General features: G+C 41.7%; 1 protein-coding gene across 1 annotated transcript in view; it reads left to right on the top strand.

Annotated features, from left to right (window-relative positions):
- The first annotated feature begins 869 nt into the window (after positions 1–869).
- Positions 870–15910, top strand: part of Oxct1 (3-oxoacid CoA-transferase 1) — a 127375-nt gene continuing 112334 nt past the window's right edge. Inside the window, exons 1-3 of the mRNA XM_042690509.1 lie at positions 870–1038; positions 8326–8434; positions 10137–10227. Coding sequence (XP_042546443.1) covers positions 961–1038; positions 8326–8434; positions 10137–10227 — 278 coding nt within the window. The 5' untranslated portion in view covers positions 870–960. The remainder of the gene's footprint in view (positions 1039–8325; positions 8435–10136; positions 10228–15910) is intronic.

Below are 15910 nucleotides of genomic sequence, written 5' to 3'. Positions count from 1 at the left end.
TGGAATAGATTTACAATAGTGCTTAACATTTACTGTGTGCTCTGAATGTTCCCAAAGCTTTGCATGAGTTCTCTCATACAAACCTGAGTCAGAGTGTTACACGTAACCCTAATTTGCATCTGGGGACACCTAAATTGAGGAGAGTTATATAACCTGACTAAAGTCAAAGGGGCACACACATCTATGTTTGCATCTGCTGTGTAATCTCAGGGATTCCTGTGTCAGAAAGATTCTGGAACACACAGGCTTGGATGACCAGCACCAACTTCCCAGTTCTAATCTTGTCCTTCTGCAAGCTGGCTGGTGGTGTCTCATGACTGATAGCCTGTGTCAGCTTCTCAAGGCAAACTATGCAAGCCACGGCCAGGAATGGGAAATGTTAGAAATGGGGCTATCCAGGTTGGGAGAGGGCTTTTAGGGGTATCCTTTGGCATCTCACCCATACATCTGCCAGGCGGTGACCTGCTAAAGCAATAGTTCCACCCCAGACCCTCCGTGGCCCTTAGAGCCCCAAACATAAACCAGTGCACATCTCGGATATAGGCAAATGAAGGGGCGCTGGAGACTCCTCAAAGTTAAAATGCTGTTGGAGGGACTTGTGGCAGCAGATGAATACAGAGGCATACAGCTGCCGGGGACACGCAGAGCCCCGGGGATCTTCCCCGCACCCCCGTGGGCTGTGCAGAGCGCGCGCTGGCACCCCCCGCCCCAGGCGTGGGCTCCTCCCGCTCGGCTTCACCCGGCTGCCTCCTCGCTGCCGGCAAGGGGCGGCACCGCGCCCAGGCCCCGAGGACGTCACGGGCGCGCGGTCGAGCCTCCAGCCCGCCCCCGGCACGCCTCGCCTCTTCTTCTCGGCCCTCCTTCCCCGGTGACGCCGCGGCGGCCCCCGACAACCCAGCCCTTGCACACTCCAGCGCGCGCGCCCCAAACCGCCGCCCCATTGCGCCCCCGGTGCCGAAGATGGCCGCTCTCAAACTGCTCTCCTCTGCGCCAAGGCTCTGCGGCTCCATCCGCAGCTCCCCGAGCGTCTGGTCCAAGGTAACGAGCCGGGTGAAGGGGCCGGCCACGCGCGGCAGAGACGCGGATGCGAACGCTGCCCCGCGCCCGCCTTCCCTCCTCTACCCATCGACACCCTCTCTCCTGCCCCGGAACTGGCATCTGCGGCGGGCGCGGTTGCCCTGGGCACCACGAAGGAGCCTTTGGGTTTCTGGCTCCCCCCACCGCCTCCCGCCCCGTGCCTCCGATGGCGGCTTTTCTTGGTTTTGCATCCGATGGCGGCTTTTCTTGGTTTTGCATCCGTTTCCCTGACGGGGCGAGACTGGGTGGAGAGGCCTGGGGACGACTGGCAGCGCCTTTCGGGGCACGCGCGCCTGGGGCGCCCCCTGGGCACGCGCCCGCGCCGCGCGGACAGCCACCGGGCGAGGGGAGCCGCGGGTTCAAGAAGGGGAAATGGTAGGGAGGCGCCCTCAGATCTCTGCCTCACATGGGGCCTCTGGAGGCCCCAGAACCCGGAGCCGCGTTAGCCGGGGCTGGCACAAGTTCACAGCCAAGTGGGTGGATGCTGTGCGCCCCGGGGGCCAAATGCCTCTCCCCATCCTCTCCTTCCCTACATGGCTCTGCCGCACCGTGGCGGTGGGAAGGGGAACCCGGCCTGGAGCGCGTGGAGGTCTGGCAGTCTGGCGCGCAGTCTCAACTAGCTTGTCTGCATTTGCAGACGTCCCTTCTCCTCCAGGCTTCTCACATCCCGGCTAGAGGGTAGGGACGCTGACAGTTTTGTTCGGTCTGTACTTTCCGACCCGCTGCTGTCGCTCTGCCAGTGGACTGATGTGTGAGTTTGTCTTATGAATGGTCCCTGCCTGTAAGCCCGAGTTTAAATGGGATTTCCTGTCTAGAGTCCTAGGACTGGAGTACTACAAGGTCAGGTTGAGGAGGTATCTGAGATGACCTCAAAAGACCTTCCCTAGAACAAGGGAAGCAAGCATTTTCTTTGGTAGTGTATTGAAATAGCTTTGAGCTTGAAGTCATGCCTTGGGCACAATGTGTGCCCACAATACAATCAGCCTTTCTGAAACCTTCGTTCCTCTCCCCCTCCCCCCCGCCTCCAGTTTCATACAGTTTAGAACTTGGAAAGGCTTCTTCTGCAAGAGGTAGGGAATGATTCAGAGTGGGATCATTTCATTCTTAAATTCCCCTTAGAGAGCTTTTTGATAATAGCAGATAGCTTTGGAGATATTAAACATTATTATTAAGAAAGAGCTTGACCTTCACCCTGGCTGGTACAGGTGCAGAAGCCAAAGTAAAAACTGGGACACAGGATGACCTTGAGGTAAGGTCATTCATATTGTCACTTACTGGTTTGCTCAGTATAATGTACTTACCCTAGGCATTCCCACCCTGAATATAATCATTAAACCATTTCTCAAGTCAGGAAATCTCTTCCAGGTGGATGAGCTATAATTATAGCTTTTGCTGGACCTCATTAAAAGTTCACATAGAGTTCAACTCTGGGCCTTTGTCACCTATGTGACATCATAGGCCTAGCACCTGTTACTGCAGTGCCCCCTCCCCATGGCATGGAACCTAAATCCTCACCTCCTCTTTGACCTGCAACACTTGCAATGCTTGTTTAACTTTGAGACCATTTTCTCTTTGTCCTTCAGTGTTACACACTATGCCTCTAAGAATAGATATGGAACACATTGAACCCAGGGAGGAGAGAACCCTTCAGGCAACTTAATTAATAATCTAGGCCATTTTTTTTTCTGCTAAGTATAATCAAGGATTAAGTGAGAAGTGAGATAATTATTTTAAAAATATGTGAAAAAATTTAAATGATAGGCAAGTGCATTTCCCTGGAAGCTAGGAAATGAAATGTAGGGTCACCATAGGTTAAGAATTAGATGTAAGAATTTCATGTAAAGGATCAAGAGTGAAGGTGTAGAAGGTACTAAAAGGAGGAAAAAAAGATGGGCACTGTGGTTCATGCCTGTAATCCCAGCTACTCAAGAAGGCTGAGATCTGGGGATTGTGGTTCAAAGCCAGCCCAGGCAGGAAACTCTTGTCTCTAATTAACCACCAGAAAACCAGAAATGATGCTGTGACTCAAGTGGTAGAGTGCTTGCCTTGAGCTGAAGAGCAGAGGAACAGTGACCAGGCCCAGAGTTCAAGCCTCATGACCTACTGGAGTGGGGATTTGGGGGTGGGGGGGGGGCGGGGGAGGAATAGACCAAGTGGAAACAAATTGTATTATCTGAATTTTGAGTTTTTTAATTCCCTTAAGTACTCAATTATATTTCCCCCTCCATGGTAATAACAAGAAGAATTACCAACAATGGAATGGAGTTGTGGGGAGTAAAAAACAATCCTTTGGGGCTGGGAATGTGGCTTAGTGGTATAGAGCGCTTGTCTACATGCATGAGGCCCTGGGTTCGATTTCTCAGTACCACATAAACAGAAAAAGCCAGAAGTGGTGCTGTAGCTCAAAGTGGTAGAGTGATAGCTAGCCTTGAGAAAAAAGGGAACTCAGGGACCGTGTCCAGGCCCTGAGTTCAAGCCCCATAACTGACAAAACAAACAAACAAAACCCTTAACAGTCCTTAGCAGGAAGAACAGTGCTAGAGGAGTATCAATACCAAGCTTCAAACTCTGTTACAAAGCCAAAGTATTAACAGCTTGGTTCTGGCACAAGAACAGGCTTGAGGACCAATGGAATAGAATAGAAGACCTTAGAAATCAACCCACAGACTTATAGCCACCTAATTTTGATAAGGGAATCAAAAACACAGGATGGAAGAAAGACAGCCTCTTTAACAAATGATGCTGGCAGAAGTGGTTATGCATGTGCATAAAGCAAGTTAGATCCTTGTATAATACCCTGCACCAGAATCAACTCCAAACGGATCAAAGACCTCAATGTAAGGCCAGAAACCCTGAAAAGGGATAAGGGGAGACACTAAGACTCCTTGGCACAGGTCAAAACTTCGTAAGTAAAGATCCAGAATCACAGCAAATCAAAGAAGACTAGAAACATCAGCGTAAAAAACCAAAATGCAATACTTTATGTGAATATAAGGGAAGACCTAGGTGAAAAAAATTATTTCCAGAATAACTAGACATTAGAATGTTATATTTCTTATTCCTCATTCTTCTCCGAGCCTAACGGTTATTTATTTATTTACTTGCTTTGGTAGCAGCTTGTACACTTGTTTTTTTTTTTTAAATGCTAGTATGTAAAGTATTTTAGAAGTTAAAGCTTCATTTTGTAACACCTCAAAGCTGTTTAAACTGGGTCATCCCAGAAAGACAATTTTCCACAATTCCCCAATTATAGACAGTGTCAGACACTGAGGGTGGAGAATGGGAACAGGGGCAAGGCAGGTTAAGAGAGCAAACGGCCAAGCTTCCTCTACTGAGCTGCCTTCCATATCCTAAGCCGCTTTCTAGGCTGTGGGCTTGGGAAATCTTCTGTGGTGCAACTAGCTGCAAGCATCCTATGTCCTCTTTGCCCCACTGCCTGTGCTCCCAGTGCTGGCTTGCCCAGCAGCCTAAATATCTAGACTGGCAATCTTGATTGCAAAAAAAAAAAAGGACATATTGCTGGATGAAGTGATTTACACCGTTAATCTCAGCCACCTGGGAGGCTGAGCAGGAGAATCACTTGAGCCTAGGACTCAAGCTAAGACCCTGTCGAAGAACTAAAAAACCCAAGTCCCACTTCAACTCCCCCCACCCCCACCATTTGTTAATTAATCATAAAGCTAAGACTATTTTTTTAACTCAACAAAAGCTACTTGGATTAGTTTGTCATAGTGTGAGTTACAGTATTTAACTATTTTGTGTAACAGTGAAATCAGTGATCTATGTGTACAGGACAGAGTGGTGAAGTTAAAAGTTAAAATTAAACCGCAGTAAATGACAAGTTGATCATAGTGGGGAATAGAGAAAGGGCGGTATTCCCACAAGGAAGCAAACATTCCCTGAATATTTTATATAGTACAGGCACAGAGGTTTTGTATATAATTTAGTCTAATTATAATCTTGGGAGACTGTTGTCACCATCTTGTAAAAATCAAGTGTTAATGCCAATACATACTGCTAACTGAATGCATGGATAATGAAAAAAAAAATGGAATGCCTGTGAGGTTCTTCATTACCTTGAAATCTTACGGTCCTGCAAGCATGGTACTACTTTGGTTATCTGGATAAATGTATGTCTCACTTCCAACCCCTTGAATTTGCTAGTCCAATTTATGATCTTTTTAAAAATACTCTGATGGGTTCCTCTCTTCTCAAGAATAGGACAAGCTGCCCAGTAAGGTCTGATCATTTGTTTACTTCTTAGCAGCAGCAAACAGCCCTTTGTGCTTTTATTTTTGTTCATGAGTCTGAAAACCTCTCTGGGTTCTTGAAGGACATGTGTTTTCTCCCCAACTTACTATCTATGGAATTCATATTTCTCAGTCTATAGAGAAAATGTTCAAGGTGACCTTGCTTCCCAGACTATCTGGGTGTGGATGCATTCTTTTCTTCCTACTAAGGCCTGTCCACTTCACTTATATTGGACATAGCAGCTGCAGAGTTACTTACGGAAAAACATAGGACACTGATAAAGATTTGTTGCATATAAATAATAAAGGGGAAGTAGAATACAATACAGCATTAAGTAAACATGGAAAGGAATTTACTGTGGCAGTAGGACCTTGAGTTTGATCTTGCTTTAATAGTTTTGTGTAAGTTAAAAAAGCAGATTTCTAAGCTTTAGAAAGATGACCTGTGCAATGAATCAGTTTGAATCAGATATCGATGTACTTTTTTCTTTTCTAGGAGATATGCACACCTTTATTACTTTATAATCTACTGACGGCCTGTTTCTTCTGTCAAACTTCTAAATTTAAAAGTATGTGTGTGTGTGTTTAAAACTCGACCATTGCTGCTGGAGGAAAGGAAAGAAGGTTCTTCGTGTCTCAGGCCCCTTCTTTCTCTCTGCCTCTACTCATGTACCTGGTATGGGGCACTGTGCTTCCTTATTTGACCTTGACCAAAATAGATACTTAAAAGGCAAAAAGTATGTGTGTAATTTCTACCTTATAATCTTTCATTCACTTTTCTCATAGCTCTCATAATCTTTTATATCTGTTGGCACTTTCTGATGAAAAGTTTATAGAGGCATAAAAGAACAATAAACACTATGTTGTGTCTGTCAGGAGGGCTGTTAGGAAGGGAAGTATGTATAATTTTATAGCTGGGATTGGTGAGATAGTAGTGTGTTAGTATGTCACGACTCAAATGTTATTCTTTTTTACTCCCTCTCTTTTCAGGTTGAACAGGTAATGAGAATAAAGGGAGAGATAATGTTGAGTAGGAATGGATGGATACCATACAATATGTCTTCTCATTTTTTTTTCATGTCCATATTGTGGGTGGATTGTAGGGGGAAATGATTTATAACAAGTTATTCATGTTCAAAGTATGACTCATTTGGAACCTATTATACTCTGTTTTCCGTTGCTATAACAAAATGTTTCAGGCTAGGTAATATCTAAAGGGAAGAGATTAGTTTAGCTCATAGTTCTGAAAGCTGGAAATCCAAGTTCTGATTGTTGCGTCTGATGAGTGCTCCATGACGTGTGCTCCATTGAAACATGTTAGCAGAAGAAGGGCAAGGAGATGGTAAAAGAGGCAAAGCAGAGAGAGCAGACTTACTCTATAGGGATCCACTCTGGACAATCACTAATCCAGTCTTGTGAGAGCAAGAACTCACTCCTGTAAGAAGTAACTCAGGTCTGCAGAGCAGCATTAAGCCCTTCATGTGGGCCCAAATATCTCTTAAAGGCCCTGCCACTTTTCAGCACTGTTACAATGGAGAACCTATTTCAACCCAGGGTTTGGATGTGGCAAACCATCTCCACATCATAGAATGACCAAATAGTTCATTGTGGTAAGAATAACCCACATTCCTGGAAAGTTAATAGTTTACTCCTTGACTCCAGCATCCTTAAACTAGCCTCAGAGAGAGATGAGTCATTATGTGTGCTGTTCTTTACTTATCCTTTTACAAGTTCCTCTCATACCTGAGGCTGGATGAGAAGCTCTGCTTCGTAGGTGTTTGCAGTATTAATCATATGGTTCCTAATTTCCTGGAGAGCGGCAGTTGTAATACTATGTTGGATTAAACAGCTCAGAACTTGACACATACAACTTCTTAATAAATATTGGTTGCTCAAGTGGAAGTCTAAGGTGCTATCAGAAGTTGATGGTTGACGACAGCAATATTACAATTTTATACCCAGTACATGGACCCCCTACTTTTGTTATTTTGGGTAACCACAGCTGACACAACTGAAGCTTTCCCCTATGCCATGGAAGAGACAGATCACAGGGGATTTTGGTGATAATCTGTGGGCAGGGTGTGCCCTTGCATTCTTTTAAGGACAAACCATTAGAGTCCCACACTTTTCAAGAGGAGTTAGTTTCATGCAAGTAAAGAATAAAATGTTAATTCCCAGAGGCTGGAAGATTGATTGTCAAAGAACAAACTTTCAGCTATACAGGAGGAATAAGTTGAAAAGATCTATTGTACTTCATGGTGACTCTTGTTAAGAAAAATAGATTGTATTCTTGAAAACTGTTATGGGGGTATTTTTACCACCAGAGAGTGATATGTGAACTAGGTATGTGGCACATGCCATAATTCCAGCACTGGGGAGGCTGAGGTAAGAAGCTTAGAAGTTTCAATCTGAGCTATATAATGAAATCCTGTCTTAAAACCAACCAACCAGCCAACCAATCAAACAAACAAGGAAAACAAAACCCCAACAAACAAAAACCTTAAAGGATACATGAAGTAGTGGTGTATTAAATAACTTAATTTACTCCTTTTTTTTCCCCCAGTTCTGGGATTTGAACTCAGTGCTTCATGTTCTTTTTTGAATTGCTTCTTTATATCTGTACTCTACCATTTAAGTTATGTGTCTAGGCTGGCTTTTTGCTTGTTCATTTTAGATGAAGACTTATGTACTTTTCTACCCAGATTGGCTTTGAACCACAACCCTCCAAGATCTCAGATTTCTGTGTAGCTAAGATTATAGGTGTGAGCCATCAGAACTTGGCTTCAATTTAGTCTTTTTGTGATATATATGTATGTATGTGTGTGTGTACGTATGTATATTGTATTCTGTAACCATATGCATTTTAATTGTAAATTAATAGTAATTAATAGAAAAGGATAGTGAACTTACCATTGATCCTATAGAAATGGAATAAATTGCTTTATATTTAAAGGTGAATCTACATATGCCTGGCTGAAAAGTATTTTTAATGTTTCAGGGGTGTGCCTGCTACTTTTCGGTCAGTACTCGTCACCATACCAAATTTTATGAAGATCCAATTGAAGCGGTAAAAGATATTCCCAGTGGCGCAACAGTGCTAGTTGGTGGTGAGTAATGTGTTATTGGTATCTTTTACCTTTGGATGATAATGTCATTTAGGTATTCAGTGAAGCTGGAAAACCACAGGGATAAAGCTATATAGAAGCTGAGCACGGGCTGGGAAGGTGGCTCAGTGGTAGAGCGCTTGCCTTGTATGCCTGAGGCCCTGGGTTTGATTCCTCAGCACCACATAAGCAAAAAGAAAAAAGCCAGAAGTGGTGCTGTGGCTCAAGTGGTAGAGCACCAGCCTTGAGCTGAAGAGCTGAGGGACAGCGCTCAGGCCCAGAGTTCAGGCCCCACGACTGGACCAAAAAAAAAAAAAATAGAAGCTGAGCACTGGTGGCTCACTCCTGTAATCCTAGCTATTCAGGAGGCTTGGGTCTGAGGATGTGGTTTGAAGTGAGCCTAGGCAGAAATGTCTGTGAGACTCTTACCTCCAATTAACTACCAGAAAATGGGAAGCAGTGTTGTGGCTCAAGTGGTAGAGCCTTGAGCAAAAGAGCTTAGGGACAGTGCTCAGTCCCTGAGTTCAAACCCCACAACCACCACCACCAACAAAAAAGCTGTATAGATTGGAAGTACCAATTACCTTATTACTTCTTTATTATTTATTCCCTATTCATGCACATTGTAATATGTACTATTTCATGACAGTGTTCTATTCCAAATGTTTAACAAATTTTACTACCCATATTTTATTTTTCCTCCAGTTTTGTGTCCCCTCCCCAACTAGTTTGTAAGAAATGATATATTATCAGGAGCTTGGAGGAATCTCTAGATCTTTGGGAATTCCTGTTTTCCTTGGAACATATGCGTAGTTCTCATCAGTTTACCCTAGTCATTCCTTTTATTTCTCTGTATTTGTTGAGATGGAGGACATGGCAGCATCTGTCTGGTGTTGAAACCCACATCTGGCAATGTCTGTCTGGTGTTGAGAAACCCATGCCTGTCTCCACATGTTTATCCTCAGTTGTTTCTTCTTGTTTGGGATGTCTTTTAGACCTTCTGTCTTCTTTTTTAACTTGCTTCTTATTCTTACAAATTGCAGCAAAGCTTATCTTAGGACTGATCTCCTTCTATCTAGCCAACTGGTAAGTCTGTGAAAGACCATTTTAAACCCAACACTATTTGAGGAATCATGGAAGATACAAAGGAAGTTATTGGATTAAGGCTTTCAGTTCTGTAAAATGTACCCAGGCAAGTTAAGCCAACATGCTTGAGTAAAAGTAACTGCTTCAGGGTTGAATTATAAAGTGGGGCAATAGAGATAGTATGTAAACTGGTTACACCTGTCATTTTACTTATGATTCAGAGACTTGGTAATTGTGTTTGAATCTGGTTATTTGACTTTTTTTTTTTGAACTCTGGGCCTGAGTGCTGTCCCTCAGCTCTTCAGCTCAAGGCTAACGCTCTACCACTTGAGCTACAGTGCCATTTCTGGTTTTCTCGTGGTTTATTGGAGATCAGAGTTTCACAGACTTTCTTGCCCAGGCCGGCTTTGAACCGCAATCCTCAGATTTCAGCCTCCTGAGTAGTTAGGATTACAGGCGTGTGCCACTGGTGCCCGGCATTATTTGACTATTTATTGAGTTACTGAGCTATTTCTGCTACTTCTGTATTACATCTAAAGGCATGCTTCATATTTTTCTTTTCAATTAGGGATAATAGCACACATTTCCTTACAAATTATTTACCTTTTGGACTTCACAGGTTTTGGGCTATGTGGAATTCCTGAGAATCTTATAGGAGCTTTACTAAAGACGGGAGTCAAAGAAATCACTGCAGTCAGCAACAATGCAGGGTAAGAGTGAATTTTTTAAAAAGTGTATCAAAAGAAATGTCAGTTCCTAATAATAATATTAAAAAGATTTACCGGTGAAATTAAAATTTCCTCCATTTACATGAGCAGTGTGTCCAAGCATCTTAATAGGTACCATCCTTCTTAAACTTAAGTAAAACATACTTGCCTTATCTTAGTTAAATATATAAATTAAGACCATATCTTTAGCTGATCCTTTTGTTTTTATAAATTTAGATTATATTTTTATAGTTAGAGTAAATATTTTCTAAAAGACTGTTGCATTTTGAAATGTAAGCATGGTCCTTTATCTTCTTTGATATGAAGTTCATTGTAAGGCAAGGCAGTCAGTAATTTGAAATCTGCTTCAACTTCTGTCTTTTGGTTATAACATTACTCAAGATACTATCTAAAGTAATTAGTTAATCATAAAAGATGATGCTGATCTTGATATAGGAGTATATTTAGCAAGCACTTAAGACAATAGGACTGTAAAAAATGGCCAATATTAATCTATTATTTTAGTGAAGGCATGTTTAGGTACATTTTGCTATTTAGAAAAAGCTGTTTGTTAACAAAATAGTAAATCATCAGTTTCCTTTGAACAATGAAAGAAAGACTATAAAAACTTAAAGTGCTTTTTAAAAAATATACTTTATTGTTATTATAGAGGTAATGCACAGAGGGATTACCATTACATGAGTCAGGTAATGAGTACATTTCCTTTTGTACAGTGTCATAAAGTGCTTTTTAAAAGAACCAGTCTGACAATTTATCTTTTATAATAAAAGGCAATTGAGAATAAATAGTGCAGATTATTTAAGAAACAAAACAGATACTACAGACGTGCTTCTTGTTCCTTTTCTGGGTGTTCATGCTGTTTCATGAGAGAGTCTTACCTGATGCTGCCACTTCTGCGTTCTTCTCTAGGTTTTCAACCTTTCTTTGTATACTGAACTGCATTTATTCCATAGGTTTATATGTTGATCAGTTACTGACGGTTGCTGTGTACTCTCTGCTATGCCTAGTCTCTGAGTCAGTGGTGGCAGCCATGTTGTAGTGATCATTTGCTGAATTCTTTTGTGTCTCCCAGAGACTCTTCTGTAAATGGAACAGTAACTTATTTATGTTACTTGGCATTGTTTAAGCATGCTCCATGCCCATATCTATCTATGTATCTGTCTTTGTATGTATGTATGTATGTATCTATCTATCTCTCTATCTCTCTCTCTCTCTCTTGGCTTCATTACTCTGGTACTTAAAAGAGATGCTTCTGACATGAGTAGTTTAAGGGGGATATGTTATGAGAAATACATTGTTAGGTGCTTTTATCATTGTGTGGAAATCTTAGGGTATATTTACCCAAACTAAGACACCTCCAACATCACTAGTTAATAAAACCGTATAGTACCACTGAGTGATATGCTGTCAGTACACAGGTTTAGATACAGACTTGAATACAGTGGTAACCCTTTGTAAACCTCTATTGGTGGTTGGTTCTCTTAATTAAGGTTTAAATCCTAGAGATCTATAAGAATGAGGATGTTTTGGCCACTGGAATAAGATATTAGGGAAATTTAGTCATGCTTTATTGGAGAACCACTGACACGGCTTCAATTTTGGGTAAGTGGGAAGTAGTAATTATTTCCTTATTAGAAATTAGATCTAGTTCAAGAGGCTCAGAGGTCCTGGTTTTCTGTTAGCATTTTCAGATCTTGATACAAGGTCTTGTGGTCTGTCCCAGATTGGCTAGAATTCATCTACATTTTGGGATTACAAATTGGGATTACAATTCCAAATATTGGGATTACAAGTGTGTGTCATCACAGAAGTCTTGTTTGCTTTTAATAATCAGTAAGATCTATTGGCATAAATTAGCTATTGGATCTCAGCCTCCTGTGTAGCTGGGATTAAAGGCATGAGCCTCCCACATCTGACAATCAAATAGTGTTTTCAAGACATAATGATTAACTTTTTAAAAATCTGGTCCAGTCATAGTCTGGGCTGAACGTTTTATCTTCTGTTATTTGTTATGTTAGAATATTAGTTTAAACCTAGGCAAAGGCTGAATGTATAATATTCTTTAGAGCCAAGATCAACAAATAGAGAATGGTCATTTTAGACAGAGCTAAGTTCAAATGTGTAATGTTTTGAGAAGACAAATAGATATGAAAGAGTAGTTCAAAAAATTGCCAGGTTAGTGATTGACTAACCACCCTCTGGTTTCTAGAGGGGTTCTTTAGGCTTGATGGAGGTTTCAGATATTTAAAACTGTAGAAATCCTCTTTCATGGATTATTTTATCAGCTGGGGTTTTGTATAATATCAGTATCCAACATCAGTGTTCTCATTAATTGAAGCATTTACTAAAGGAATGTATTTATTTTATTTTATTTTTGTTGGTTGTGGGGATTGAGTTCTGGGCTTGAATACTGTCCCTCAGCTCTTCAGCTCAAGGTGAGCGCTCTACCACTTGAGCCAATGTTCCATTTCCAGTTTTCTGAGTGGTTTGTTGGAGATGAGGGCTGGTTTTGACCCTTGATCCTCAGATCTCAGCCTCCTGAGTAGCTAGGATTACAGGCATGAGCCACCGGAGCTCAGCTTAAAGGCATTTATTTTAAAGTATTGATTGATGAGGGTTGAGGGAAAGCAGAATGAGTAGTAAAGAACTCTAGAATTAAGAACATACCAGCATTATCAGCACTAGCCTTAAGATGGAACAGATTAAGGCTAAGAGCTATTACCAATATTTGGAAGTATGCTTTAGTCAGAAGGGTATTCAATTTGCTGCGACTTTTATGAAAGATACCCATAAGAACTTCAATCCAGACATTTTCTTTATACTGGCAGATGTAGAAAAGCAAGCAGAAAGGAGAATAGGGGCTGGGAAGGTGGCTCAGTGATAGAATGCTTGTCTCATATGCATGAGGCCCTTGGTTCAATTCCTCAGCACCACATAAATGGAAAAGGCTGGAAGTGGCACTGTGGCTCAAGTGGTAGAGCGCAAGCCTTGAGCTGAAGAGCTGAGAGACAGCACCCAGGCCCCATGACTGACCAAAAAAAAAAAAAAAAAGACTAGGAAGAGTGAGACTGGAGACAGAAAAAGGGATCTGATCGGCCTTGCAGGCTTCTCTCAACACCTTTGTTATAACTGAATAGCGAGCATGATGTCAGGACTTTGAATAAAGCTGTTTGACTTTTATTTTACAGTACTTGCTTTGGCTGCTGGGTTATTAGTGGATTGTAGTAAGCAGGAGCTGAAACAGCAAAAGTTATTGCAGCATCCAGACAACACATGGTCTTAGGGACAGAGGCGGGAATGAGAAGTTGTTTGATTCTGGATAGATTTTGGAGGTAGAGGCAACACTTCCCAGTTGATTTGATGGGGCCAGTAAGAGAGAACTTAAAGATCGCTTCATTAGCATTGTATTGAACATTGTTAAGAATAAGGCAGCCCTCAAGTAAGATGGAAGAAGGATATGGGAAAGGCTAAGTTTGGTACCCAATTAGGGTCCAAACCAGACATTAGGACTATGTGATGTGTGTGGGGGGGGGCAGGGGATAAAGAAGCTTGAAAGTACTGTGTGAATGAGCGAATATAAGAGAGAGGTTGGACTGGTAAAATGTAGAAGTTTTAGGGATCTGGAGACCTCTAGTGGAAAAGCATATTATTAATCTGCAGGGAATTTGTATATCTCCATGGTACCTTTTTTGAAAATATTTGTTAGACTCTAGTTTTCTTTTTGAAACCAATAAGAATAAATCAAATAAAATAGATCTTTAATTTTTAAAGTTGTTATTATAAAAGTGATGAACAGTTACATAAGTCAGGTAAAGAGTACATTTCTTTTTGGACAATGTCACCCCTTCCTTCTCTTTGGGTCTTTTGTATAAGGACACTAATTCCACTCATGATGCCACGCTAAATACAGATCTTTGTTGTTGTTGTTGGTCATGGGGCTTGAATTCTAGGCCTGAACAGTGTCCCTCAGCTCTTCAGCTCAAGGCTAGTGCTCTACCACTTGATCCACTGCATCATTTCTGGTTTTCTGAGTGGTTTATTGGAGATAAGTGTCTCATAGACTTTCCTGGCCAAACTGGCTTTGAACCACGATCCTCAGATCTCAGCCTCCTGAGTAGCTAGGATTACAGTTGTGAGCCACCAGTGCCCGGCTAATGCAGATCTTTTTATACACATAGTAAGTTTGGAAAAGGTATTATCAATATTTGAATGATAGGTTTGTATAAGAGTCTCATGTTCTACCAACTGAGCTAGCCCGGCAATATAAAACAATTTTAATGGAAAGTTAACAGTATACCTTTTACTCAAACATTTTGAGGTATGGTGTTGGACTGCCTGGAGAAGAAGGAGGCTTGGATGTAATACAACCTAAGAATTAAGAAGAAGCCATGTGAGCTGGAATGAACTGAAGGTAGAAGGTAGAGAAAAAGTGGCTGGTTAAAAGAAGTGTCAGTGGTTTCTCACACAAGTTGTCATACTTAAACACTTTTTTTCTGGTCAAACAAATAGATTCTCTCTAATGAACATTAGATTAATTTCTCACAGCTCTCCTTTGCCAGAACCAGAATTCTGAAGTGGGTGTCTATGCCAGGATGGTCAGCAAGCCTTATGAGTAAATCATTTTCCTTAAGTGTCTCTTTGCTACAGTTGCCCATAATTGCTTGCTTGGACTATTTGGAACCTCTTGACTGGTCTCCCTGCCTTTTATTGCTGAAGCTCTTCAATTAATTGTGTAAGCTACTACATTTCTGCTTAAAATTATCTACAGGAGGTATTGAATGTGTAGCTCAGTTGGTAAGAGTGTTAGCTAATGAGCAAAGCATCAGGTACCCAGTTCAAGTTCCAGCCTTAGGCCAAAAAAAATTATTCTCAGTGTCTTTATGTCCTTTAGGATGAAGTCCTTTGAGACAGATCACAACCTGGTCCCCTTCCACCCATCCTGCTGCTTCTGCCTCTACTCCAAAGCTCAGTCACACTAGGCTTGGAGCTTCCTGAACATCTTGCCAGAGGGACCTTAACACCGTCAGCTCCTCCATCCCCTGTGCTGATAGTGTGGTTTTCTTTCTTCCATACATTTCAGTGCCACTTTCTGAAGGATTTTTGGGCTTTCTTTCTCTACTAGCAGTTGAGATTTTTGATCTTCACTGCTCTTACTACAGGGCCTGAAGACTTCTCTAAGCACATCTTTCCTCTGATACCATTATAGCCTTGAGGTAAAATTTTTTCTTCTATACTTATTCTATTGATCTATTCGTTCTATTTATCTACTTTCAGGGTACAGGAACAGGCCTGATTCATGGTGATAGCTCCTGAGTCTGATATCCTAGCCCTGAGACCTAGTAAGCACTCAGTGAGGGTCTGATAGAGGAATTAATTATGTAAAACAGAGCTTCACAGGGGAGGAACCATCAGAGAACACTGAAGGAATTGAGAGGAAAAGTGAATAAAGACCTGTTTATAAAAACTGTTCTGACTGTATGTTTATACTTCTGTCTTAAAAAACAACTGTTGAAGCATAGGGAAGAGTTGTATATGGAAGAGTGAACCTATATATCATAGATACATAAATGGAGTTTTAGAAACATCCCACCCCTGTAACCAACACTCAGATGAAGAAACAGAATTTGGCTAGTTCTTTAGACAGCCTTTAATGTTCCTTCCAGTC

The sequence above is a fragment of the Dipodomys spectabilis genome, unplaced genomic scaffold (genome assembly GCF_019054845.1).
Source record: "Dipodomys spectabilis isolate Male_0828 unplaced genomic scaffold, ASM1905484v1 ptg000138l, whole genome shotgun sequence".
In the NCBI taxonomy this organism is placed as follows: domain Eukaryota; kingdom Metazoa; phylum Chordata; class Mammalia; order Rodentia; family Heteromyidae; genus Dipodomys; species Dipodomys spectabilis.
This window is presented reverse-complemented; position numbering and strand designations above follow the sequence as displayed.